This window comes from Epinephelus lanceolatus, chromosome 19, assembly GCF_041903045.1.
Source record: "Epinephelus lanceolatus isolate andai-2023 chromosome 19, ASM4190304v1, whole genome shotgun sequence".
NCBI lineage: Eukaryota > Metazoa > Chordata > Actinopteri > Perciformes > Serranidae > Epinephelus > Epinephelus lanceolatus.
In genome coordinates this window covers 9861046-9881431 of record NC_135752.1, presented here as the reverse complement: position 1 = coordinate 9881431, position 20386 = coordinate 9861046, and the positions used below count along the sequence as shown (strand labels likewise).

The 20386-nt window shown below is 38.7% G+C and overlaps 1 protein-coding gene across 1 annotated transcript in view; it reads left to right on the top strand.

Moving 5' to 3' along the window:
• Positions 1-229: 229 nt before the first annotated feature.
• The window catches only part of LOC117269567 (netrin receptor UNC5D-like), a 245045-nt gene continuing 224888 nt past the window's right edge, over positions 230-20386 (top strand). Inside the window, exon 1 of the mRNA XM_033646670.2 lies at positions 230-655. Coding sequence (XP_033502561.1) covers positions 571-655 — 85 coding nt within the window. The 5' untranslated portion in view covers positions 230-570. The remainder of the gene's footprint in view (positions 656-20386) is intronic.

The following is a 20386-nucleotide window of genomic DNA, read 5'->3' as shown; positions in this document are numbered from 1 at the left end:
GCCACTGGCAAGAGCTCCAAGGCCATGGTGTCGATTTAAATGACCACACTGCTGTCCAGAAAACAAGCTTGGGTGGAGCTGAACTGTTAAAAAACAGAAAGAAAAGAAAAGGAGAGGGATAATTTAAATATGTTGTTTTCGAACGAACGAGGCGCGTGCGCACATGCACGCACGCACCTTTGTAATTTCTCAACAGGTCCACTGGGGTTTGGACAAGACCCATCTCACACCCGCGTCTCCTCTCTCTCTCTTTCTCCGTCTTTCTCTCTCTCTCCGTCCGAAAAGCCGAAAGCTGTTGGCTCGCGCGCTCTGTCTAATTATTCCACTCTCGCGCAGCACCGAGCGGACTGCTACACGCTCCGCACCACTTTTCCATCTCTTCCCCTCCGCACTGCGATACCGCGAGGTGACGGCTCTCCTGGCGGACACTAACTAACCCAAACACCTGGACAGAGCTTCCATCGGGGGGGACGGTAACGTGTTTAGAGGTGCCTCGAGCAGACGACAAATGCTGGAGACCCGCGGCCAGTGCCCCCAGACCCGACGGGGAGGGAGACACACAGAGCAGTGATGGGACAGTTTTCGGGAGGATGCTACCTGAGTTTCGGCATCCTCGTGCTTCTCGGTTTGCACGCCCCGGCCACGTTAGCAAGAGGTAAGCACGACACTGACACTCTTTGATGAGCCCAATGTTTTTCACATGAGAGGGAGTCTCAGTCCTTGAAAAATAAACTCGAGAAAGAAAAGACGTGTGTACCTCGACAGACAGTGCTTGTAGCCGTGGTTGTAGTGTGTTTGGGCTGTGAAAAGTGATATACCAACCGGTGTGAACAGTTTGTGTGTGCGTGTGACTGTCAGAAAAGTAAGACATTTTTTCAGCTCGCATTTGAAATGTGGCAAGTTTCTATTTGTAATGCGCCACGAGCTGGCTGAGCCGTGTTTGAGTAGCTAATGTGGCACCTTTTTAGAATATTGGTGTGTTTAAAGGTGAAAACTGAGTCGCGTTTCGTTTAACGCACTGTAATTAAGCTAATTTGAAATTTTAAAATCTGTTTGGCGACCAGTTGTGCTCAGATAAATGCTGCGATAATATCCGCTCTGTTGCCCTTTGCCACGTATTAACTAATGGAAAGGGGGATTATATCATTTCATATCTTAACCGTAGCCCACTGTTCAAGTAATGCTTGACAATTAATTTCTGTGATAAGTCTTTTTATTTTAGCGGCTAAAGCCAACACGTTATCAGTTGCTAGAGGGTCTCATTAGCCACATGAATTGGTTCATTGAGAAGTTATGTTGACGAAATAGCAGTAGAATTGGAGAGGATGGTGGCGTGCCTATGTCCTATTATCTTCACTTCTGTAGCTTAAGCTATTGTTTAACACAAAATATGGAAATTATTGCTTTAGGGCTGTGCTCTTTTCTGCAGCATCTAGTTGATACTGGTTGCTTGAAATGTTTTGGATGCTATTTATACTAATTTTCCAGGCTTGTTTAAAAAGTCCTAGTTGATCAAGTGTATACAAGTTGTAGGACACTCAACTACTCAACAACTAGTTTTGTCTAAATGTAACTGTGCTGTAAATATTCAGTGTCTTTCTTAGTGGTGATGCCAAAATTGGTGATTTATTTAGGCCTGTGGGAAGACTGAGATGTTATGCATTGTCCAAAAATGTTTCCTTTTGGTCCGTGACTGGATCATCATTACATCTTCTCCTGTTCTTTGGGTGAATCTGTCCTGACCTATTGACATCCATTTAGCTCACATGGCAGTGAGACAAAGAAGCATTTGCAAGTCAATTAGTTAACTAGCCCCAAGGTTTTCATTTTTGCTTCCCAAGTTCTGAAATTAGCTTCAACTTTGAAATTTGCATAGCATAAATATTAGATTATGCATACAGTATGTATCTTCAGGGCAACTTTGCATGGAGAGATCAGGAGGGTTTTTGTCATTTTTTTAAGTTAGTCTGAAAGGCGTTGAGTTTAACCTTTAAGAACTGGCTGTACATTTTATTTACATGGTCAGCATTTCCACAGTGGGTACGTTGTTATGCACAGCGTTGCATGATTTTGGAAAGGCATGACCTATGTATGGGGAAAAACAATAATGTTGTGAGTGCATGGAAGTGAAATGTGCCCGCGTGTACAAAATGTAGTTTTCATAAGCTGCGTAGGTATATGCTATTAAACATTATCCAGGTTTTAAAGTGGCGTCTCCGGTGGCTATCTGACAGGCTGTGAAATAAATATTAATGTTATGCAATAATATGGATGTCAACAGTCAAATACTTATGTAGAAATGAAATGAGATGAAATGGAAAAGCAGACTCCACAAAAATCTGACTAAATAATGTCAAACATACAGGCTGAGTTATGGAGCATGGTTGCAATAAGAATTAAGTAATCCAGCTGCACATATAAACTCCCCATACAGTTGTAAATGTATTTCTCAATTAGAAACCAGATTTTAATTTTATTACTACAACTTTATTCTTTCTGTCTGGGGACTCAGTCATACACCTGCGAGCATGCAACTTAAAGCTTAGCACACTGAGAGAACACAAAGTGATGAGAACAAACTTACCCCAAAGGAGGAACCTGGAATCAGTGCCCACCGGTGGATTCAGGGAAGAGATGGGGCTGATGAAATGTTGAGCAGCAGCAAAGAACATAACAGAGGCGTTTGCAGTGTGATCAGTGAAGCAGCAGTGTTGGCAGTGAAAGGGTGAGCAAGTGCATCACAGCTTGGATATGTTTATATGTATGTCGAGTGTGCTGCATGTGAGTGCAGCTACACAATTTGAGTCATCTGTTTGAAGGACTGTGGCTTCCTAAGCATTCTCTCCATGAGTTCCTTGTGACTGTAAATGAATTTCTTTGTACATGGTTCACGTTAAAAAAGAGCTTTTCATGATTGCAGAAAATGCTCAGTTGTCACATTTCAGCAGAAGCCAACCTCAAAACAGTTTGACATTTCACGTGTGGATTTTAGTTCAATGGAAAAATAAGGAGTTTGCACAAAAAATTGTCACAAAAAAAATAATGCATGGTACTAACGTTTAGTAGATTATGGCTGCAACAATTATTTTCATTATCAGTAGACCAAATCACCATGATGTCGTGCAAACACTTTTCGGGTAGACAACTGGAAACTGTTTTGAATTGCGTAAATATGTGATGTAGGCCTTTTTATATCTGTTATCATTCTCCGTTGTAACTGTAAGAGATATAGTTGGTCTGACCTATCTGACATTTCTGCAGTGTAGGGTTGGGCCGGTGTAAAAACTTTCAAACTGGTTTGATCTTAAGCCCAACACCTGATCAGACCAGGATACCGAATTTTACCAGGTGTTCCACTTGACTCAGCAGCCACTCGTGAGTGGAACATAATGACACTGTGTCCCAACAGCGAACGAGCATCTGACTATTGCAGTACAATGTGTAACATCAGAGCTCTCTGTCTACACTGAATCCATTAAATATGTACTTCTGTTACGTCATGTAAACAAACCACGTAACTATCAGCTGTGGGCTCGAGGTCAACCTAAAAGATGGTTGAGTAGCCTAATTGCGATCTCCCGATGTTTTTTTAATGTTATTTTTTAAATAGAAAACACAAGTTTTATGTTGTGATATTTACTGAAAATGACATACAGTGTATCCAACAGCAAGAAGCCTAGCCTTTTAGTAGCGATGGTCATTTAGCTTACAAGAAACTTTCAACTACTTCGATGTGTCCCTCCAGCCAGCTGTGACCAAAAGGCTATTTTGTTTTTTGTAGGGGAAATAAAAAGGAATCATAAAGATCATTCCTCATTTCAACTCCACTTACAGCCGTTCCCCGTCCATTACAGCTTTCAAAAGTGAGGAACAGGGATAAATAGAAAACAGGGCATTTGGCATCTGACAAAATACACTGCTGTGGACAGGGGCTGCAGCAAAATGTATTTCAGTGGCCTATAAAGACCCAGCCAAAGAAACCCATATCAGTTGAAGTGTACAATAGATTTAGAATATTTTCAGTGCTTTATCTTACTCATTAACTTGTTGAGACAGCGGTAGACCAGCACCTCCAGTGTTGTAAAATGACTGCTTTTGTCAATTGAGTTTGGTGGCTTTTCTCAAGCTTTTCTACTCGTAAGTTATTGTAAACAAACATTGTGATTTGGTCTATAGATAATTTTCACAATTAATTGTGTGGTCCATAAAATATCATCAGAATTACCTAAACCTTGTATTATGTTATCAAAAAGCTTGTTATGCCGAACCAATACCCTAAAACTAAAAGATAATCAATTAAAACTAATACTACTAATCCCCAGCCTCATCCTTTAAAATGGGATGCTTGAGTGGTGTAAACTAATTGGACAAACTGCTTGATTGAAGACATCAGTTTAGTCCTAATGGTCTATATAAGGTTATTAGGGTGAAATCAATAAATGTACCCCTGTGCTGTGACTCGGGCATGAAAATACTGTTAAGTCATGTAACTGGTCAGCCTGGAGCAAGCCTCAACTCTCTATCCACACGCAAAGCAGAAAACAGACACCTGATTGACCTTAGATCATGGTAGAGTAGGTTATAGGAGAACCGCCACTCCAACCTCCCAGCATCCCAGGATGTAACACTGGGGGAAAACATGAAAGTTTGAACAACATATCACTTCTATGAAATGGTAGCACAAAGCACAATTTCATTTAAATTTAGAAACATATATTTGCTTATAATTTGATCAAATGTGACAAGCCCATAGTGGCCGAGCCTTGGAGCTGAAGCCATTGTGCCTCCTGCTGCTAAAAAACGCATCCAGGCCTGAGCATGGTGCAAGTGAAAATACTCAAGATAGAAACAGAGACAGAGAGTGAGTGAGAAAGAGGAATAAAGGCCAATGGAGTCATCTCTGCCATGTTTTATTTATCCCAAAAAATGACTGCCAGACTCTTTCTCAAGCTCCAGCTTTGATTTGACTGACATTTCACATGAAATGAAATCACGAGCACAGATGGGCTGGTATCCACAGTTGTTTCTATTCTGTAGGAGATCGCATGGTGGTCATATTGCCCAGTTTCACTATTGCATTATTCAGAGGGAAACCATTTCTCTATCCAACTCACCAACCCCCTCTCCCGTTTTTTTCTTCACGTTCAGAGGGATCTAAGCTCACCAGCAGCCAAACAAGGGTAGGGGATATTGTCTACAGTGAAGGCAGAGATGCTACAAAATCAAATACGAGGAAAATCATTCTGAATGTTATGCAAAGAAAACAAATTTTGCTTGGAAGTAAACATACACATTATGCTGATAAAGTGTGATTAGAGTCTGTGTTGGACAAAGCTACCGTAGTAATCAAATAGCTATTGTCTTTGTCTATGGGATATTGAGACTTTGGAATCTGGTCAATAGACACGCTTTTGTACATGGTATTCCCATGAGAGGTGGGATTGATTGGACCAGGATCCCTTTGTTTGCTCCAATAAAAAAAAACAATGCTTTCATTATGAATCAGTTGATGTAACGTCATATTTCTGCTCAGTTCCATTGTGGATACGTATAGATTACTGCAGGTCCTATTTTGCTTTGTAATCAAGTTTTGTCCTTGTTGAAAACATCAGAATGTTGAGTTCAGTTAAGACATGTGTGCTATTACTTTCATCATTCATATTTTTCATAGTTTCAAAAATATTCATTTTTGGGGGGATTTTTTCTCCATTCAAATGATCCGATGGAATGTTTTAATTTGTTTTTCATGCATTCCTTAAACCTTAACTGTTCATTCATACATTCTTGTAGAAACTCCATTCAACCTTTACAATCTTCCACATCTCTCAAAACCTGACATGCCAGATGGTTTGTTACACAGAACCAGTCCAGAAGCCGTCATTGGAAACTGATTGGAATAAACACACTTTTAAAAAACTACTTGGCAGGAGATCGGATGAACCAATTAACTATTACCATCCATTTTGGCCAGTCCGGAGATGAGTAAAAATATCTTTCATCGCAAATATGAAATACTCAAATGAAATACTCTCCAGTTCTTATATAACTGATGCCATTGCAGCATCTGTGCTAACCTCTTTTGGCCATCATTGTTTCGAACAAACAATTGCCCCTCCGTGTTTTCAGAAGCTGCCAGTAGCTCCTCACAGGATGCTGATTGGTCCGCACCACTGGTGCATTACGTTACAATGCATTACTTAAAGCCTGACAAGAAGGATTTTTGTGATCCCAGTGACTCAATTTAGTATCAGCTATTCAATAAACCTTAAAATATTCCACATCTTTCATACAGTATGGGTATTATTGAAAACCAGCAGTTGGATTCAATTTTTCATCCAGCATTCACATTGCAGTTTCTTTAGAAACTGCCTTTGCTAGCTGCATTGTAGAATTTTTTCTCTGCCATTAGATGCAGTGTTTTCTGGCATTGCATTGTTTAGATTTATTATTTATTAGGAATTTCTTTGGCCCTGATCCTGATCCAATTGTTTTGATATTGGGTATCTGCTGACTGAGTCTTGACACAAATGCAACATCCACAGATGTGTAATGTTGATCAAACAGCCATAGTCTACAAAATTAGGCACATGTTACTTTTTGTGAGCTACTTTATCTTGCTGGAGTTCCTAGTTCAAAGTTATAATGTTGAGAATGTAACTCCTGGAACTGATGTGATCAGCTACATTGTTTTGCTAGAGAAGATGCATCACTCTGTTAAAGTTGTTGGAACTACAAAAACATGCAATCCATTTACAGTTGTACAGTGGTGTTTCAGAGTGGAAGCTCTTCCTTAAAAAATCATCTTTTGCAGACCTGCTGCCAGTGACATGTCATTTTACCCAGCGATAGATAAAAAAAATTAAATAGAAAAAGTGTACGCTAAGCAACTCAATGTATTTTAAAATATGGTTGTCAGAACGGAGAGTCACTCACATTAATGTGCACAAATATTTTTTCACCTAGGCATATTCTAATTTTCACTGGCATATAAAATGCTTACACTGTAGAGCAGCTTTGCAGCACCAGCAGGCCATGGTGGACAGAGTAGTAATGAAAGGATTGGTATTTATTGGGTTCATTTAATGGCAGCAATCGATTAAAACATGCAAAGATTGACCGTGATACCAATTCTTAGGATCAGCTCTAGGCATCTCTAGCCTTTATTAATAGTTTACGTACTACATAGTGATTATACTTTCATCACTCAGCATCATCTATACATGTTGCATTCATACTGAATCTTTGCGCGCATGCACTGTAACATTTTACAATAGCCTCTTTATGCGCAAATGCTGAAAGAATGACAGGGTGTCAGATGTTGCCATTTCAGTTGCCTCCTGCAGATTTGCCTCTTAGCCTTGTCTCCACAGCCTTGAAGCTCTCTGTTCAATAAGAGCTAGCATTGCTGTCATGTGTTTTCTAATAACTGAAAGGGAAGCCTTGGAGATAACTGCCCATCCACAATGCACCATTCAATGCCTCACTGGCTAACTCAAGGGCATTACCGCAAAGGCAAGATTCACACCATACACCGTTCACCTCAATGCCAAACATTCTCCTCCCTCCACCTCGCTCTCCCCTTCTCCCAGTTTGTACCTGTGGGTAGCACTTTTGTTTCCTCTGTAGCGCTTTTATTTCATAAATACCCCATCCCCTCATCCTTTCTTGTTGTCTACTCCTCCCTTGCAATTCCTTTCGATGTAATTTAGTTTCAGTGGATAGTTGCTGTGACAAATGTTTTGGTTCTGGTATCATTTCTCACTTCACCTGACTGAAGGAGAAAGGAGAGCTGAGCTTGGAGAGGCAGAACTGGGGAGTAGGAAACGTTAGAAGGAAAAAGCAGACGGAGAGAGAGAAAGACAGATAGGAGGGTTACAGTGCAGAATACTTAAGTATCTCATGTTATCAGTAACTGCCACAGCAGTTTGTCAGTAACAGCGAGCACCTGTCACTGCTCTCCCTGATGAATTAATTTCAAGAGTAATCAAAAGCAAATACATATTTAATGACTTTTGGATTAAAGTAGGGGTTTGGTGTTTGTTTATGTGCGTTTGCTTTGAGTGCTAAAGTGTTTTGACATACAGAATTGAACATGCTCGTGCACTAGGTTTGGTAGCAAGTGAGGAAATATGATGAGAGTAAATCAAAAAGAACACATTTAAACGTCAGCGTCAATGTTTTGTTGTTGTTTTTTATATTGTCTCACAGGGGCGACTTCAACATACACCCTAGTATGTCACAATATTAATGGGAAATTTATTGGAAACACATCAGAAATGAGAAATGTAAGGAATCCATAGAGGTGAACATGTGATTGATTTCCTTGTTAGTGTGCCTCAGGACCAGTAAAGCCCTTACACAACCGTATACTTCATGAAAACATGCTGTCATGGCTGTATATGCTGTAGTCATCAACATTTGTCCGTCTGTAATGGTTTGAGGTTAGTAAGGTGTGATGGTAAATGTTTGAGGAAATTGTTGTCATTTAAGATAAACTGTGATCCCATTTAATGTTTCTAGCTCTAGCTTTTGTTTTGTCTTAGTCCTGTTTCTGTCTCATGAACCAACCTCTCAGCCCAACAACCCCAACTCATCATATACTTGCACTCAATGGCCCTTAGTGTTCGATACTGACGCACCAAGGCAGCCTTTAGTGGCAATATGAGATGCACTGGGTGACCGCAGTTTTAATGCTCCGAGCAACTGCCGTAGTAGAAAGAGCGAGAAAGTCCGCATAGGACCGCTGTCCATATCCTGTGTGAAACCAGAAATAAATCAAGTTGTTTTAGAAATGACGTAGTGTGCCAGTATATGTACCATACTATGCCAGTGACATTTGTCATGTGATATAAGTGACATATCACATGACGTTACATTACGTTAATAACAAATGATGTACCTCTTTTAATGCCAAACCAAGATGTATTTTTCTAAACTTCTAAGCGTCAGAAATTATTGCAATAAGTGATAATATTGCGTAATATTGTGCTTTTAAGACCATTTTTATTATTGTTGTAATTTTGTTGTTTTTAGACCATTTTTAAACTTAAATAATGATAATAAAGGCATAATGATCCAAGTACACCCTTTTTAAAGAAAAATAAACATTTATTTAACGAGAATATTTAGGAATGCAAAAAAAAGAAAATTTAAATATCCGAAATAACACGTAAAAATACCAAAATAAAGACCTTATGAATACAAAAAAAGACTCTCAGTCCCTGTTAACAAAAAGTGCACTGTAATAGAAAAAAAAATCAAATAACCAAAAATGATAAAATGGACTTTCAGTCTCTTATCAAAAATTGCACTTGAAAAAAAAACAACCAAAAACCATCCATTTCTTTCTCTTACACTCAACTCTTTTTTTTTTCCTCGGCCTTGTCTCCCCCTCACAAAGATCGCACTCTGTGTGTGTGTGTGTGTGTGTGTGTGTGTGTGTGTGTGTGTGTGTGTGTGTGTGTGTGTGTGTGTAGCCCATAACCCCGCCTCCCCCGCAGAGACAAAGACACTCGATGACAAGAGCTTTCCCTCCATTCATTAAGCTAATGAACCAACTCACCTGGCTGCCAGATGATGCATGGCAGTGAACGCTCTTGTCGTCCAGTCTCTTTGGTGGAGAGAGACGAGAAAAACAAACATGCATGAATATGGCAATTAATCGCGGCCGGAAAAGTTATCGTCTCCCTTTAAATTTACCGTGCAATTGACCGACTTATCACATATTGCAACAGGCCTAGTTCAAACCTAAGGAAGTAAACCTAAATGTGAAACAGTATAGAAAAAGAGACTGTTTGCATTTACTGAGCAAAAATGTACATTTTCTATGAAAACAGAAGTTTATTTTGAAAAGACACATTACATGTATTGACTTGGGCTGCTCACTGAAAGCCAGAGATTTGAATCATCAGTTGGAGACCCGATCTTTTGTTAGTTTGTTTATTTGTTTTGTCTTGTCAGTCAGTGTGCAGTGTACTTAGCAGCAGAGTGAGCGCCCCTCGCTTTCAGGCAGCTGCCCGGAGGAACAGAGGCTTTGCCCGGTCAGGCTCTGACATAACGTTGTCTTCTGCCTTCTGCTTAGAAGTGGTGAATTTACAGCTCACACATTGTAACTTAATATGATAAAGTCTCTGGCTTTTGTTTGATATCTAATGTTGGCAAAAAAAAAAAACTGATGCATATTTCAGATTTCTAGTTAGCTTGTTTGCTATATTCTGAGAATTTTACTGTCACGTTGAATGACACGCTGAACCCCATTCAGAGTCTCAAACTCCATGTGGAACAAAAGGAAAGAATAGTAAAATATTTGTATTGAACACCCAAACCTGATTCCACTGACATAATTCTGAGTCGGGTACAGCCCAAGCAGCAACCTCAGAGGCTGAAAAATGAAGCCAATACTCAAGTGCCAAAAACTGTAGGTCATGTGATGACCCCTTGAGGCTTGCACCAAAACAGAGTAAATCCCCATAGACACCCATGTTAAAATGCCCAAATTTACAGCAGAAATAAACGGGTATAAAGCCTGGCACAAAAATGGTTTTAGTCTCTATTAGCTAATTTCAACATCCATGGCAACTGTACAGGGGGCTGAAACTCAAGGCTTCAAAACTAGGGTCCACAAACCAATGGGTGATGTCATAGTAGCTACATCTATTAGTATATACAGTCAATGGTGCCCTAGTAATGAGTGTTAATTGACACCCTGATCTTGAGCATCCAAAACTGACTGCAACTGACGAAGTACCAGTACTTGACAAGTTGAAAGGGACAATGTGTTGCATCAACAGTACTGTTGAAAGGTTGGTTAATAGTTGAGTCGCTATTTGAGATGTTCGTTCACATTGTTGATTTTATTCCTTATATCTACACCTCATATTTAGTGAGGTTTGCTCTCCCTCTTCCTTTTTTCATTAAAAAGAAAAATCAGATGACACCCCATGCTACAGAAAAGGACTACCTATGCCTGGCTATATTTCATGCAGTCCTGTCTGTTCTCAATGGGTGTTTGGGTACTTTTGTGAGTGTCAGAGATGCAGGATGGGGTTTAACAGTCCCTCTTGGTGTATGAAGTCTACATAATACCTCTCTGTAGTCATGAGTGACTGTGTGTTGTAAAACCAACAAAGCTCTTGTCATTCCTAAAATAAAACATAAAGTGGAAATTCACTGGTCTTGGAAGATGCCTGTTTTTCAGAAGAAATGCTCAGTCCTGCAGACAAATGGGGGAGATTCAGAGAAAATCACTGGTACCCCCACTAAGACATTGCAGTATTTTTGGATGGGAGAATGTTTGTAAGTCAGCAACACCCTCAGTACTGTAATTCAAGCTTGTCATCATGTTTGTTTGTTTTTTTTTAAAAATTAAATAAAAATGAATGAACAACATGGAGGTTAATGAAGCTGAAATAATCCTATGAGTAAACCTGAATATTAAATGCATGTTAATCATTCACCTCATAATTAAATAACATTTTAATTCATTGTGACGGATCATATTTGTATTAATTTTGTGTCCTGACCATGTGCCACCAACATGTCTGGAATACATGATTTCACCATGCTGTAGGCATTGGATCTGCAGATTTTCCTTAGAGAATGTTTTGGTGAGAACATTTCAGTGGTTAAGGGGAGAACAACATGCTTGTTGCTGCTGAGCAAAAAGAGTAAACTCCATTGGACAAGAGCCACAACTGTGTTTGGAGGAGCTGTTTAAAGCCACACTGTGATTCACTGCACCTATTCTCTCCAACTATTTACCTTTGCTGTCTCCTTCTTTTTGTTTTTATTTGGCAGTAAAGAGCAGGATTTATTTCAAAAAGGGCAGAGTCTTTAATAATCACAAGTTCAAAGTTCACTAAACAGTCTGTGCAGCTCATCTCCCAGCTTGATTGCTGTATTATCCCCTCTGCAGGCGGCCCTCCATCTCCTGTTAGACCCTTATAGCCTCGATCCGCCAACACTGGTCAGCTGTCCTTCCCATCCTCAGCCATCACTTTGCCAGTACCAGTTTTTTTTCCTCTTGGCTGGCTCAGTGGTAAAATCTCACTCGGTCAGAACTGCAGAGTTTCCCCTCTCTTTCTAATACTCTAGCTCTCCTTCAGCCTAGATCAGGGTTCATAACACAACCATATTTGTTCTTCTTAGACTACCATCTGCAAACAGAAGTTGTATTCTTACTTCTTTTAGTATGTTCAGCTTTTATTGCTTTAAAGCAGACACTTTGAATGTTGAAAAATCATCACCCTTTTTCCATTTTACTTATTCTAAATGATTTTGGACAAAAACTGTGTGTGTGAGTCATTACATTTTGGTGTTTTTGTAGGTGCATTACCTCCTGTAGTCTTCTCCTGCTGGTTGGTCACATTTGCTTAATATGAATTTGAATGAGAAACACAAAATTCTATTTGTGCTACTGATTTACATTTAAATGAGAATGAATTAAGCATTTTAAAACAAAATGTGAAAGAATGTAAATATAACAAATATACCATTTTATTTACATTCGTCCTGAGCAGTGCTGAATTCCTTGCCTTTTGCCTATTGACACTGGTTAATGACTTGAACAGTTGAATTTAAATGTTTATCCATACGTAAGGTTGTGTGTTTTCTTCTGCTCCCTGAGCACCGCAGCAAGGTTATGCATGTGTAACTTTGATGAGGTTCCCCTTCAGCCAAGGACTCCCCTTTGTCATTAAGACAGATAACATCTATTCTGTGCATCGATGTGGCTACATTCATTTAAAGACTACTTTTGTTTCACTTCACAGACAGCAGAATCAATAAATAGCTTTGCCTATTTCTGCTTCATTTCATCTTAGCTGGTTTGGATCAGCTCAACCTTAGAGCTGATGACAGATGCAGCATCTACTTTATAATGTCAGAGCTCCTATATACAAGTATGGTTTATTTAGGAATTATATAATTAATGCTGGTGTTACTCTATCTTCTTATTATTATCAGCAGTTTCTCTGAAGATAACAAAACCAACGATTAATTTATCTTAACAAGTATTATAGGTATAGCTTACTGAATGTCTCCAAGCTTTGAAGCACCGCTGTCATCCAGAAACATTAAAACAGCCATACTTTCACATTGAGTAATATGTTCCAATACTGCAATCAACATATGAAGTGTACTTTATTAAAAAACAACTCCTTGACATCGCTTAGTGTTGGGCATGCATTTCTTGTGCTATGGTTGGGCTTGTGTAAAAAATTTCAAATATATATTGATATTACGTCAAACACTGAAACTGCACTGGTATGCTAAAGTCTACCAGGTGTCGCACTTGGCTCAGCAGCTGCTTTGGAGTGGAACAAAATGTCATAGTGTCCCAACAGCAAGTGAGTATTTGACTATCATGTATTCATGCAGCCAACACCAGCCTCAGCTCACAGTCTGTCAGACATTAGTGCGTCCAGTAGTCCCTTTATAAACATAATATTGTGTTTATCGGGTTGTCATATGGTTTATTAGTAATCCAACACATGTCTTGTTTGATTTAGTGCCGTGATGACGACAGCACAGGTTGTCGATTTAGACCACCAGAAGATTTTATAGTGACAAATGCTGGTTCAGCTGGTTTGCATAAAACCAAACTGATTTAAGCTTGTACACTGGACCAGACTGGTAAAGCTGGAAATCGACCGAACTTGATCCTGTACCAGTTTGTCTGGCACAGTGAGAGACTTAAATGAAATGCACGTACTGAGTTGTCAAAAATAAAGCAAAAACCCTAACCCTACGATAAGAGTCTCTTAGTATAGTGTTATGATAACCTTAATTGAGTTATATGACAATATGTCAAGCTTGGGGCTGTTGAATAGCCTGATAAGGTTGGGTTGTTTGGATATAGTGAACACTAGCCATCACAATTGGGATGTAATGTTAGGTGTTAATGTTATTCCCATTAAGTTAGCTAGCATACTTTTAATTCCAAATTTCAGTTGTGTAGCGCATGTGAAAGGGCGACGTTATACTTTGCTCATCTGCGAATACAGATGTGCGAAATTTGCGTCAACGCGTTCTAGCGCACAAGTGCGCACACGCTCACATGGATAGTATAATATCGGCTTAAGGCATGTATATGGGTATTTTGTAGTGTCGTTTCTAAAATGAATGTCTAAATTTGACAGTTTATCGCAAGGTATTTGAATTCTACACGTTGTTATATAAATATACAGAACCATTGCTCTCTGTTGGTTGAAACCCAGCTATTGCAACCTGCCCAGCCCTGCCTGCGTTGATACTTTCTACATGTTCTAGAGGCTTTTCTTGTATTTCCAGGTTCGAGGCACTTCGGCCAAAACTCTGGGGTTCAGTTAAATGTTAACGTTAGAATCTGATACTTCCATTTTCTGTATGCTAAGAAAATATTAGCAAGGCTCATATATTGTAATCATGGCATAATTAAATAATTTGCTATGGATTTAAAACATGAGGCAGTGAAAACATTTAGCTAACACACACACAATGTTCTATTTATATAGCAATGTCATAATGACACATTTATGTGAGTAAATACAAGATGGGTGGCAACATTTGTGACAACTTACTTAACTTTAAACCACAGTACGTGAATTAAATGCCATTATCTGAATCCATTTCAGAGTGAGGGAATTAAGGGAGAGCGAGGGACTGCTTTTAAAGCAGATTAAGGCAGGTGAGAGATTTTTAAGTGTCATGGACTGATGTCCCCTTTACATTACTCTTGTCGCAGAAAGATTACATTAATGCTAGGGTGAGTTTTTCCCTCTATGCTCATGCTAAAGTCGATTATAAATCCACATTTTAAAGCTGATACTGATACAAGAGAGGAGAGGTATGTATACATACATGCATATACCAATAAATATAATGTATATTAATTGAATTACACAGTAGTGACTCATTAAACCTTTATCCTTTCCTGTCCACATTCAACCTAGTAATGTAGCTGCTTGTATATATAAAGTGCCTGTGTATTCAATAAACCTTTTATGATTATGCTGAGCGATGTAGCTTGCCTTAAACGACTTTTGTAACTGCACCACTTTGTTGTAAGAAGTCACGTTAGAAATAGGTGCGATACACTGCGTATTAGAGGGTAAAATATCTACAGTATTTCTGGTGGATGACTCTTGCAATTGTCATCCTGTCGTGGTCTCCAACCAGAGCATACACATGTACTGACAAGATCCATATTCAAAGCACTGAATTGTAGAAGCATCTGAAATTGAAATGTCAGTTTGAAATGACCATGCCTTGAATTAGAATGTGGAAATAGAAAAGACAAGCTATTGTGCTGCAGCGTCTCGTGTTGACATTTTTGTGTGCATTGTGTTTACTGACTGTGTCCAATACCTTGATACCCCATTTGGTTTGGGTGAAAAGCCCTGCATTTTCTGCAGAAAATGGTCAACCTTTTCTTCTGAGGAGTATCATAATTAGACTGCAGCACTGGTCTCATTCTCCCACTCCTAATCAGTTATCTTGAGATCTGCTAATGTTGAGGTATCCTTCTCCTTTTTCTGTATATGTGTGTGTGTGTGTGTGTTGTATAGCTGTAATCCAAAACAAGGCCTGATAAAATGAGAGGATAAAACCCAATTACCCAGTAGGCAGCCCTGAGTCATCTCCCATTTGTTCCAGCCATTTTCTCCTCTGTCTACTCTTTATCTCGACTTGTATGGTTTACTCAAAGACCACCCCAGCTGATTATAATCTGTAGGTGAAAAGAAATGAGATGAAAAAATGTGAAGAAACTGAAGTGATAGAGTGAGCTAATCGATGCCAAGCGGCTTGCACACAGGGATTCTCTTTTCTCTTCAGTACAACCTTCCAGTGTGATTGTGAAGTTTGTGTGCGCCAGGCTTCTGAGGGGACCAATTAAGGAACGGCAGGGCAGGAGCCTGAACTGCTGGCTCTCCTAATAGCCTACAGGCTGGAGTGGTCCTGATCCATAGTCAGTCGATAACACAGGCCTCCCTGGTCTCAGCCAGTGAATTCCAGCAATCAAACAAAAAAACGCTCTTACATGTTCAAAACTTTCTTTGGTTTTACTGTCACATTACAGTGAAATGTTTGACGGTAAACTGATGTCATAGCTGATGTAACTTAATGCTGAACAAACTTTTTTGTGTGCAAAGACAGCTAAGCGTTAAATAGACCACAGCAGGCTCTTGACCCCTGCAAGAGATTAGAGAATTTGCCATCTTTTTGAGCTTTAAGTACTGTCTACGAGTGTACGGGCATGTGTGTTTATTTTCCTTTGTTGGGCTTGGTCTGTTTTATGGCTCCTGTTGTCTGTTTAATACAGTGTTTGTTGTGGCCTGCACATACTGAGGGAACATACCACTGACATTTAGCTCTCTCTCTGCTGACCTACAAGGTGTATGATAACCTACAGGAACAGCAGGCTTGTTTTTCAGGGCTAATGGAGAGCACTCTCAAGACAGAACATAAACCAGTGATGTCATGACCCATCTCAAAGGGATTCTCTTCACTCATAGCATTTCCCTTAGAGTCCATAATGTAATGCGAAGGGCTTAATTTTAATCAATAGCCATATATATCATTTACCAAGCTCTTTAAATACACTACACTTTGAATTACTGGTGTGCATGTACATGACTGCTGAGAATAATCTCCTTACCAATTTTAAAATGTCTAAAGTCGTTTCTTATTTGTACCTGCTGCTGATGTATGATTATTTTTCTATGAGTCAGATCTGAAGCACAAGAAGAGCTTTGGGCACAACATTCCTCCTTCCTTTACCACAGAAAAGGGTTCAACAGAGAGGGTTATATTTTATATTAGAAAAACAAAAACAAATATGACATGGAGGACATTTCTTTGTCAACTGTATTGTCAATTAAAAGATCAAGTCTTTTCCAGTGTCTGCAGAGCCTATAGATATTAATATAGGTCCATTGGTCTCTCTTTCCAGCACTTTTTTCCCAGAGCAACATTAGGATTAGATATTGTTTGGGTTTTTTTCTGATACCAATGCTAAAATAATACTTTTAAAATGGTACTGGTGCCTAAATGGTGCCCGAATGGACACTTAATTAATTTTTACTCTTCAATTAGGTTGGGAAAATATATTTTAAAAGATCAAAGTTTTAACTATTAAACAATGTAATGGGCCAGCCTCTGAGTGATTGATTTTTTTCTTGAAAAACATATATAATGGATATCAGAGGGAAGATGTGACAGAGTTGACAATAAGTCATATTTATTAGTTCAGTTAAAGTAAGTACTTGTTTAATTTTTCAGTTATTTTTCAAAGAGTTAATGCTAATGAAAGTACTCAATTTGAAATCATAAGTCTTATTTAATTATGATTCAGAAGGGCTATGGAGTTGACATGTTATGGTTGAGACACACCCGATAGCAATATTATTTAAATAATTTATTAAAAAATAAAAAGTTTACTAGTACTATAGCAGCATTCTCACCTTTTTCAAAACCAGGAAGTGAGACAGGAGTCCTTGTGATAGAGCTAACTTCTTTAAATTATGTTTTTTTTGGAAATCTGATAAATCTGAGTTAATGAAAATGTGGGATCCATCTTAAAGGGCCAACATTTTCATAAAAAAATATATTTTGAAACAGATAATCAACACATTTCATTGTTACACTAATGTTATCAGTACATACTCTTAGATTCTTTTAACACATTTTTTATTTGAAGTTGTGAATTCTTTTCTGGGACAAGGGTGTTTTCTGGCACAGTTTGAAAGTTTAAAAAAATTGAAAGCAGATCAAAATATTTATAAATCATATTTATTTCATATGAGTAAATCCTTTAAGAAATAATTTCTCACCCCAGATTTGGAGTTAGTGTGTTGATAAGTTGTGATTTTTAAAAAAAGAAAAAAAGAAAAAAGGTTTAAGTTTATTTTGTGGCAGGACATGATTTGTCCCAATTCTCAAGAATGGATGCACCACAATGAGTACAGCTGGCCCACCTTAACAGACACCTTAAGTGAGCCTGGTCTTCGCTCCAGAACTTCAGGGCTAACCCCCCTTCACTTATTGAGCTGGTGGAAAGCAAAACAAAGGAACTTGGCTTGGGTCTTGGGAGTTGTAGCATTTATTCACTGAGAAGTAGCCTAAACTGTTCACACACTGCACTGCTACTTAAAACTTCACACTCTCTGCTCCGGCCCCCACCACCTTACCATCACTCGTCAGTCACACCCACACGCTCTTTCTCTGTTGACCACATGCTCACTATGCACACAATCTGGTACCAAAATGAGGGACCAAAATCTGTGTTGTGGGTCTGTCTGGTAGATACCAGTTGTAAAGGAAGGGTTTTGGTACCCAATCCTAAGCAACATACTACCAACAAACTGTTGTCCAGATTGTTATTAAATTTTGTAGGCACCTTTCATGCTCCCCAGAGGATGGACTAAGTCCTTGCACTCTTGATTTCAGCACCATGTTGTTTTTACGAAGATTCTTTTTTCTTCTTTACAAATGGGCTTATTCAAATGAACTTTGATATCTGTGGGTTTTATGTCATTTCCACCTGTTTCTTTTCACCATGATGAACATGGGCTCATTTTTGCATGTCCATACTCCATCTGGTATATCGAATGTATTACTACCCAATTTAGTTAACTGGCAGGAAAAGCTGTCCACCTTAATCTTACCTGCTGAGATTATGACAGCCAGCTCCTTTTGTGAGAGCCTGCACGAATCTGAAAGGAAATGACACAAATGCACATTTTACAAGGAGTCCTTGTTCTTGGTTCTAAGGCAGTACAGAAAAAAATAGTCCACAGGCTTTGTTCATTTAATGCCTTTGTATTGAATTGATAACTTATGCGAGTTAAATTGCAGTGGCATATGATATGGACTTTTATTGTCATCTGTGTCTCTACCTGCAACAACCTAATGCTAGTACATATTGTTTACCACAGTACTATTTACTATTGGATTTATTTATAGCAGAGTGTTCCTTACTGCGTGTGTGTTTGTAAAATGTGGTGGGTGATTCTCTCAAGTGCACTCTATGGAGGCCAAGAAATTTCATGTGGTCTAATTGTGGTTGTAGGTGCTATTGATTTGTTTGCAATTGTGCAACTTTCCATTCTGTATCATCATCAGTTCTTCTGAATTTATATTTCTTACCTTCATTAGACTCTTCGAAATTGTTTCACATGTTAAAAACTCACTGAATTCACTGTACAAAGTAATATTTGCCACCATGGAGCAAGTGTAAGATGCAGGAAATATTAGTGTTTATCAGGCATTTGTGCACCTGTGCAATGTAGATTTTCTGAGTCAGCAAATTTTTACAGTACAGAGTGAGCACATCCAATTGTAAAATGGACACCAAACTGTTTACAGTCATTTTAGGTATCTTTTGCCTTTTCATCCTTGTGTTTGTGTCCCTTTCCGCATCTGCTGTTTCTGTCTTTTTCTCTGTCATTCCTTTGCTTACTCATCCACTACTTGTGACACAATATTGCTCACCAAATTTACAAGGGTGCATCAGAGATGCATTTTATTATGTTTTTTTTTTTTATTATGTGCTCCACATGATTACATTGGTAATGGCCTGAGACAGACGTCTTGTAGTAGCAGGAGGCCTGATGTCTGGGTGCCCTGTGGCTCACTGTTTTATCTGTACATTATAAGCTTTTACAAAGTTTGAGAACATTGCTTTGAGCACAGAATTGGAGATATACTGCACAATTCAAGCCAATGCACATTGTGTGTGTACATCATCTCTTTTTGGTTTATTGATGCTGTGCATATTGAAAGACTTGCAATCATGAATGCCTGTTGAGATACTTTGAAATCCAGAACTCCTCATATCTAAATTACAGAACAGGTTGTGCTGCCCAAAAAAATCCCATATGACTGTTCCACATATGACTGATGAACATTTTCTGATCTACCACTCCTATCATAAAAGTATGGCTCGGGCAATAAAAACACTGTATTAATTGACTTTGCTCCTGAAAGAATACAGTCATTATTCTCACAAATTAGTCAGGTAGACGTAAACATAGTTTGTTTTGGGTATTTGTACAAATGACCAATGGTCTCATTTTTCTGGCAAGGATAGTCTCCAAAGAACAGATTACAGTTATTCAAAGACACACAGGGTTACCACCAAAGACTTATTTACTTACAAGTGTGTCCTTTTGTTTGGTTGAGTTTGGAGCTCTTTGATAACAAAGTATTTGAATATATGCTTATATTTGTATTGATTTGTTTATATTTATGTGAAGGCCTATTATATAACCATTTCTGCATATATTCATTATATTATTAAGATGCAGTTCAAACAAAGTGTCACTGAACTATAACCAGAAATGTAGCCTTATTTTTTTATTTGTATTTTTATTATTTTTATTCTTTCTCATCTTGCAATATGGACTGT